Raw genomic sequence first — 8,602 nt, 5'->3', positions numbered from 1 at the left:
GGCAGCGACAACTGGTCCACAACGAGCCGCCACCCTCACTGAGGCGGACCATCAAGAAGCTGCGCAGCGGCTACATCAACGGCACTCGCGTCGTCTTGGGAAGGCTTGGGGACTTTCTGAGCACCTCGTGCATCGCCAGCCTCGACTTTTTGGGCAACGCCGAGGACGGCGAGCCGGAAGCCCTGCCGGCCGCAGTCCAGAACTACTTGGAACACGACGTCCGCCAACCGGCGACCATGCGCTCCGATTACGTGCGAAGCCACATATTCTCGGGTAGCCCACTGGGCGGCACACCACAACGCAGATCTGTGGTCACGGGTATCATTCGGCGTAGCCGCTCCCTCGGCGGGACGGAGTACCCGACACCCGAGAGCGACTACGCCGGTCTGGCGATGCCGGCGGCGGCTGACGAAGCCAACGTGCCTTCTGCGCTGATGTCTCGGCGAAGCTCGTTCGAGGAATTGCTGGTGACGCTTCCGCCGTACAAGAACGTCTCCGAGCTGCACCTGGACCAGGTGGCGGAGCAAGAGCTTCTGGTTACGCTGCGGCAGACCGATTCGCTCGAGGAACAGGGAGACATCCTCCACTACCTGGCTATGCGAAAGGGTCTGTCCTGGGACACCGGCCTCGGCCAGCCGTACTCGACCATCACCGTGCGCGACCTGTTTCAGGAGTTCTACGAGCACGCGGTGGACGGGCGCAAGTGGGCGCTGGTGCGCCACTTCGCCAGCGCGCTCGGCAAGCGGGTCGAAGACCTGGCCAAATCCGTCACGGACCTGCTCGTGCGCCAGAAGCAGGTCACGGTAGGCATGCCTCCGCACAACGAAGAGGTGATCACGCGGCCCCTGACCACCAAGGAGCTGCTCAAGATCATTGCGCGCGCACACAAAGGCGACCAGAGCACGGCCATGCTTACGCAAGAGCTGCTCGCCTACCTGGCCATGTTCATGCGTGAAAGCCCACACCTGTTCTTCGGGATGCAGCGCCTGCGCGTCGGCCTCATCATACAGGTACGTGGTGCTCTCGTATACCGTCAATCATCAGCTATGACATTTGTGGAGTGATGCCTCCAGTGATTTGTGGAGTGCTTGCTGAATTCAGCGAAAACTTCACAAGTACACCCTCATACCTATAATAACACTCGGTAATCTCGATAAATAATAAGACTAGTATTAATCTAACAAATCTCTTCCGGATCTTTCCTGTTTCGCGATTCTTAAGGAGTCTTAGAGGCGTGCAATGCACGTTATTGCCAAAATGGACCAACTGCTGACATTGAATAAGATAGAAGTTCTCGCCGCGTCGCGCAAGGCAATGCAGCCCTGGACTGAGGGCCCCACCCAACGATGGTCTTCTGTAAATTCAATAATAATAAATGTTTATTCTCTCTCTCTCTCAGTGGAACTAACTAAATTGTTGTGGTTTACGGAGCTATCTTTTTTAATTAACGACACTACCGACTTTTCATCAGTGCCACAACGATGGTTTGCGCATTGTGTGACATTTTCATTGTACGGCCATTGAGCAGCTTGATCAGTAAACGCCCTTCTTCTTGATAAGTGGCGCAGGACGAACAGAGACACAAACATACGACGGCACAAGGCACGGCGGGTTCCTGTTCGCCCTGCGCCATTCACAACGAAGATCTCGTACCAACAAATCCAAATTCCAAATGTGTGGCTGTAAACACTCGTTGGAGATGTCAAAAAGTCCTGTGCAGTTCTTCATATTCGTTGCCTTTTATTGCGCTTAAATTTGTCATAACCTTGAAATGTGGAAGGAAAGCTTATAGGTGTCATGCGTGACAGAGAAGGAGGGAAGAGGAGAGAGAGAAATGGCAGGGATGTAAGCCATTCTAGAATAACTGGCGTGCTACCCTAGACTGGGGAAAGGAATGGGGGAGTTTGAATGTGAGAGGTATACAGAGAAAGAGAGAGGGGGGCACACAGACAACGTCACAGTCCTCACAGTTACGCAGTCCCAACGGACTTGCGCAAGTGGTTGTAGACCAGCAGGGATGTGAATGTGAACACTGCCTAACAGAGAAAAGTATGCATAGTAGGTTATTGAACCTGGTAAGGCAGATCATATAGTTCGCAGGGGGTCAACCGATGGCCATTATATTTAAATCAACGAAATTGGCGTCATTAACGGAAGAATGAAAACAATGACGAAAGGAGACTATGTGCTGCGATAACGTCAACACCAAGATCCGTGTTTGCAACTTTTCATTTTTGTCGTGAAGAGCGCACAGGTGACGACGGACAGAAAAAACGACGAGGTCGCGCGCCTGCACTCGCAAGCAAGGTTAAACGAGGACACGAGAAATCCTAGAAGGACACTAAAGCTTGGTGTTACTGGGAGAATCCTGTGTGCACAGTCCGCCCTCACTCCTTCATGTATGTCTTGTATATTGTGACGGAGGCGAGATGAAACTAAAATGTCTCCATCCTGAGTGTCAGCAGTTTCGCTTGCCACCGTCAAACCAAGCCCACTTAATGTTCAAGATCTTTCTGAGCACTGCCGGCACTGGTGGTGGTGCTGATGCTGATGACGACGACTATGCGTATAGGTGATGGTGGGCGAGATAGCCCGTACGTCCCGCTGTTCCGTTGACGACGCAGCCGACACCCTTCTGGGCCTGAGCCCGTACCAGATGCAGTCGCTGCTCCTGGACATCATCAGCGGCAAGGAGCATGAGGAAGGTCAGAGCATACGCGCCACCTCCATCAGCTCCCCGGGCGTGTTCTCGCCCAGGCGCTCCGAGGCCGACGCGTTTGTGCACAGCGAGGTGGAAGAGCTCCTTTCCGAAACGCAGGTGAGCTAGCTGTACCAAAGGCAGCACGCTTGCCAACCACGATCACACGTGAACGTGAGCAGCGATCGAGGCCTCTAGGAATAGCACAACTAAGCGAACTCTTCTGCTGCGGTGAAGCTCAGGATGCGGGATTGTTGGCAAACGAAGCTTCTGTAAAATTTCGTAGATATTGCAAGAAGAAACGCGGACTCAAGAAAGCAGGAAGGGAGACACTGTGTCTGTCAACTAAGTTTCTGTCTATGCACGTGTCACATACGTGTCATAAACGTGTCAAGTCAGGACACACAGAGGTGCAGTACGCACTCTTTTTTTTTTTCTTTAAAATGTGGAGCTTGCCGTTCTTACACCGTCAGCCAATAAGTAAGACTCGATTCCGAAGAGAGGCTTCAGGCAGTTCAACTTGTTTAAAACAGTTTTGAAGAATGCACAAACGTGCATTTCACTCTATACCTCTATGAATATGGCCGTTTAAATGGCATTGAGCATGCGTTTCGTTTGTTAGTTAGTCCATCAAAGTATTCACTTTGCTTCAGTGAGGAGTAATTCCTGAAGAATCAGTGTTGTGGAGATATATTGGTGACACATATACTTCTTTTGGTGGGGCGTATCGGTTCAGCAGACCGCGACGTGAGCTAATCGTTTGTGCATGCCGAGCGCATTCGTGTTTGCACGCAGGGCCTGTGGATTCGTCCGTCGCAGGCTGGACGGCGCTCTAAACCGTGTGCCCGTGGGCTTCTACACGCACGTCTGGTGCATCCTGGAGCGCTGCCCTAGCGTCTGGGTGCGTGGATACTGCCTGTCCCAGGCGCTCACCAAGGAGATGACCACCGGAGAGCTCAAGTTCGCGTTACGCGTCGAGGAGATGCTCAACATGGTCAGTTGACTAAACTACTTCGGAAAAACAGTCACGACTGCTCTGTGTATTTGAAGACATCCATAAACAACATAACTCACACAGAGTTTGTACCAGTGACATAGCCATGGGGGGCACACCGTGCCCGTGCCCCCCCCCCCCCCCAAAAAAAAAAGTTCTGCCTACGCCACTGTTTGTACTATGTGGCTGCTCGTGTAGTTGACAGCTGTTGTAATGCGCAGCTATACGCTGTTAACTGCGAGCTCAAATGCGTGGTCGTATGCTATTACGGACAGTACCTTTGTCGGCCACAGTATGTTGTATATATCTATACCCGCTTTACCTGGGCGGCTGCGTTCCTTATTGGTGAGATGTACTACAATTTATGGCGCACCTTTATTGCGAATACATCACTAGCGTTCGAACCAATGTAGCTTAAAAGGCTAATTTCACAGAGATATGAAGACATCGCTGACCGTCTTCTCAAAATTATGATGTAAACAGCCGAAGTACGAAAGTACCAGTGTTACATTTGATTGATTGATTGATTGATTGATTGATTGATTGATTGATTGATTGATTGATTGATTGATTGATTGATTGATTGATTGATTGATTGATTGATTGATTGATTGATTGATTGATTGATTGATTGATGATCAAGTGCCACTCGGAGCATGAAGTGAACTCGAAACAACGTGCAGGCGTTCGCTTGATCGATTGCTCGATCGATCGATCGATCGAGCAATCGATCAAGCGAACGCCTGCACGTTGTTTCGAGTTCACTTTCATGCTCCGAGTGGCACTTCCCGACACTTGAATGCACACACAAATACCCAAGTGCACGGTATTTCGGTTCCCGTGTGTGGTAAACTTTCTATTTGCTCACTTTCATTCCTTTTTTCTTTATTCTTTTTGCCGTTCATCAAAAAGCAACAGCTCATTTCAGTCCTCTTGGTTCCCTCAAACCATTGCTGGATTCGTGTGACTGCAACAAGCAAGATATTGAGACCCCCTGTTAGATATTGAGACCCTCTGATATTGAAACAGACAAGGACATCGACGTTCTTATCTGTGTTCTTTTTTGTCCCTCGTTTTAAGTTCCGCTGCTCAAACCAATGTTACCTCTGCTTCGCCTTGTTATTTGAGCGTCTTTACGAAGCGTAAGCTGCAGCACTAAAAGGGATCTAATTCGATTCCAATGGGAATTCGTCCATATCGGTGAGGAATGAAACCTACGACCTCGGTGTCAGCAGCAGAACACAGCTCGGTTTTTCAGCTATACTTAAAATAATCTCGGGCAACTTAGGTGTGCACGAGCGTTCATCGAAAACAGAGCGTTCGAAAGCGTTCAGAAGCGGACGCTCTACCATGTCGCCGCCGAAGCGTTGGCGAAATGGGGAAGCGTTACCTTTGGTATTACCACTTCCAATAGGGGAGGTACCGGTTTCGATATTCTGTGCTGACCAGGAACCCACCGGTTTTTCTAATGGGTAAAGATGTACACCTATGTGGAGCGATCGGTAGTTTATGGGCACTAATATCAAAAAGAGGCCCCGTAAAGATCTTCTCTGGGCACACCTTAACTCACCACAGCCTTGGTGAAATAGTCGAAAATCCGTCGCTGCTGTGGGAGGCAGATAGTTGCTGCCTCCGTGTGCCTACCGGTTATATAGGCACACGCGCACGTCCGGCCAAGTGCTCGGCAGAACGATGTACATACTATTCGAACATAGTCATTTGGGAGACACCCACTTTTGTGATAGCATGGGACCGCAAGACCTAAAAGTTAGGTCAGCGTCTTTTTTTTTTGTCTTTTTTTTTTGGAAGACAAATTACGGTTTGAAGCCAGAAAGGCCAAGTTTAGACAAACTCTGCGTGACAAGTAGCCATAGGATGCGGCGCTGCTCAGCTCGAGGACGCGGATTCGATTCCCGGCCATGGCGGCCACATTGCTGTTAGAGCGAAATACAGGAACACACATGTAGGTGCACATTAAGGATCCCAAAGTATTGCCAAGTCGCCTATACTACAAGGGGTGTGCCTCATAACCGTATCGGTGTGTACTCACGGAAATCCCCATTTTAATATTTGACAAGCATACCCGCCATGCCGGAGCCATATATATACCATGCTCGCAGATATTGCCCTCTAGAGAGTTTTGTGTCAGTCCCAAATTGACAGACTAACCGTTCCAGTGCACCTCCTTCAGGTGCCGGAACCGGAGTACCGGCAGCTGCTGGTCGAGGCTCTCATGGTCATCAGCCTGGCGGTCGAGAACGACACGGTGGCCAACTTCAGTATGCCCATTGACGTCGAGACCGTCGTGCAGCGCGCCAACGGGCTCTTTCTGGAGGACCAGCGCAGCTGCCAGGGCAACGCGACGCTCTGCTGCACGACGGACACGCGAGCCGGAATGCCCTGTCAGAGCTCCGCAGGCATCTGCGAGCAGTTCTACGACTCGGCGCCCAGTGGCATGTACGGCACCATGACGTACCTGATGCGATCGGTCGCCTTCATGCTGCCCGACGTTGACATCTCTCTGGACTGCACGCCCTCGTGAACTTGTATTTATATTGATTACATACGTATTTTTCGCCTTACAATTCTGTATTTACAAATGCGGCCGACGAACTGGCGCCGGAAAGTGCAGCTGTGGTCTACCCCTGGCAACACGAAGGATTACGTCGTCACTCCCAGGAAATGACTCCCTTTTGGTTTCACTTGAAATGATCGGATTTCATTTCATTCATTTGATCTGGTTTCATTTTGAATGAAATCCTGGACGTGCCATATGTGAACCTAGCGACGACGTGGCTGCTTTTAGATTGCTCCTTTTGTTTGTTAGTTTTTTTCGTTTAACTCGAGGGCTTTGTGTAAGTTCTTTGCGGTTCCCCTGTTGTTACTGAAGTTAAATAATCAGTTATTTCCGTAATGTAATGTGTTAGCCCGTACATGTCACCGACGCTCCAAGCTGATGCCTCGTTTACTTGATGGACCATGGCATGTTCCTATGGAACGGCACTGTGCAGCCAAGAGACCGTTAACAGAGGAGTGTTTTCTTCTTTTTTTGGGAGTTGTCCCGCTGAGATAACGGCGGCCATTTCTAAATATTTGTACTCGCATGCTCTTCCCCGTGATTCAATTCACCCGCCACGGTGGTCTAGTGGTTATGGTGCGCGACCACTGACCCGCAAGTCGCGAGATAGAATCCCGGCCGCAGCGGCCGCATTTATTTATTTATTTATTTATTTATTTATTTATTTATTTATTTATTTATTTATTTATTTATTTATTTATACATACATACTGTCAATCCCAGAGGGATTATAACAGGTGAACAATCAAAGACAGTGATTTAGTACAGTCAATAAAGAAAATTAAAAAATAAAAAGAAGAAATAAAAAAAACATACAAGAACATTTTTTCAAAGTACAAACACATTGGCACTTTACTTAAACAAGAACAAAAAAGTTCACGTAACACCATATTAGGTTTGCGAGGCTATCAAGTCGCCTTCTACTAGTTTTGAGAAAGTGGCTAAGGATGTGCTACTGGTAATGGAGGGGGACAGGCTATTCCATTCTCTGATCGCAAGCGGGAAGAACGAGAATTTGAAAGCATCTGTGTGATATTTGTAAGGGGACGTTAATCACAGTGGCAATCACAGTGGCTATCGTTCGCTCCACGATAGGCGTGGAGCGAACGCAGCCTCGAATTACTGAATGGCCCCTCGCACGATTCATAACAGTGCTTTTCTGACAAAGGATAAAGCGCCCTAGTTTAAAGCATCGCCTATATGAGATTGCTCCGTTATAAAACAGGACATCGTGAGCTCGATTTCCCGAACACAATGTTACGGGATTCATGCACTACAAAAACACCGACGGATGCTATATACAAGTGAAACAGCGCGAGTTTGAGCTGAAAAGGTCACACGATAACATTTAACTAACCTACGTGGCTGAAATGTGTATGTTGTGGGATCATTGGAAGCGTGATCTTGCCACATAGTTTCACGAAAACTTCGCGTCTCACAAGAACGAACCAGGTTTATCGTGTCACGGAGGAACCGGTTTTGTTCACTGATGCAGGAAACATGCAAAGTGATCGTGCTCCTTTACTGCCAACGCGTAACAATCGCGCTAGCACAGCCGAACAAGGGAGCGGCTGCTAGTTTGTCGTCTTCTAACCCTCCTCCAGTGGGTTCTCCTGAGATCCGATGGTGGCGCGACAGTCTCCCTAGCAAAAATTCCCAATAAAAAACCAATAGCCTATTGGGTTATTGACACCTATTGGTCTATTGGTTCTATAGGTCTATTGGAACTGTATTTGGCTATTGGTCTATTGGTTCTATATCAGCCTACTGGACCTATATTGGTGTATTAGTTCTCTATTAGCCAATTGGAATTATATTGGCCTATTGGTTCTGTATTTGCCTGCTGGCATTGTATTAGCTTTGTATTTGCCCACTTCTCAGCCCCATTAGAATTAGTCTTGTGCAAGTGTTTTATGGGTGTCTTGTCGTCATGCAGAAGGCCCACACTGTGGCAGCGCCCCTGCAATGATAATCACAGTGGATGAATGAGGCATATGTTCAAATATATTCTCATAATCAAAACTACAAGTGCTTCTTCTGGCCCTTGATGATGTTGGCTTTCTTGCGGGCGACTATTTTGCCAAGGCAACTATGTCTTGTGTCAATTTCTTCTGGACTGCCTCATCCGCACTCGAGGAAGTGCCTGAAAGATTCTGTAAATAAACAGAGCCATGAAATCAGAAAACAGTAACACATGTTTAATTAAAGTTTACCTTCGAAGCAATGTATAGAAAGTAGGCGGCACAGTGAGAAATTATCTAGACCTTAATTCACTGCACATGTTCACAATGTTGCAGGAGCTGAACTATAGCAAAAAACTGAGTGAAATATT

At 48.4% G+C, this 8,602-nt stretch overlaps 1 protein-coding gene across 1 annotated transcript in view; it reads left to right on the top strand.

Moving 5' to 3' along the window:
- The window catches only part of LOC119397456 (probable phosphorylase b kinase regulatory subunit alpha), a 7,654-nt gene extending 1,275 nt beyond the window's left edge, over positions 1 to 6,379 (top strand). Inside the window, 5 exon segments of the mRNA XM_037664881.1 lie at positions 6 to 1,010; positions 2,573 to 2,818; positions 3,494 to 3,508; positions 3,510 to 3,692; positions 5,884 to 6,379. Coding sequence (XP_037520809.1) covers positions 6 to 1,010; positions 2,573 to 2,818; positions 3,494 to 3,508; positions 3,510 to 3,692; positions 5,884 to 6,234 — 1,800 coding nt within the window. The 3' untranslated portion in view covers positions 6,235 to 6,379.
- The last annotated feature ends 2,223 nt before the right edge of the window (positions 6,380 to 8,602 follow it).

The sequence above is a fragment of the Rhipicephalus sanguineus genome, chromosome 6, assembly GCF_013339695.2.
Source record: "Rhipicephalus sanguineus isolate Rsan-2018 chromosome 6, BIME_Rsan_1.4, whole genome shotgun sequence".
Classification (NCBI taxonomy): domain Eukaryota; kingdom Metazoa; phylum Arthropoda; class Arachnida; order Ixodida; family Ixodidae; genus Rhipicephalus; species Rhipicephalus sanguineus.
The sequence above is the reverse complement of the archived record's forward strand: the minus strand, read 5'-3'. Positions and strand labels throughout refer to the sequence as shown.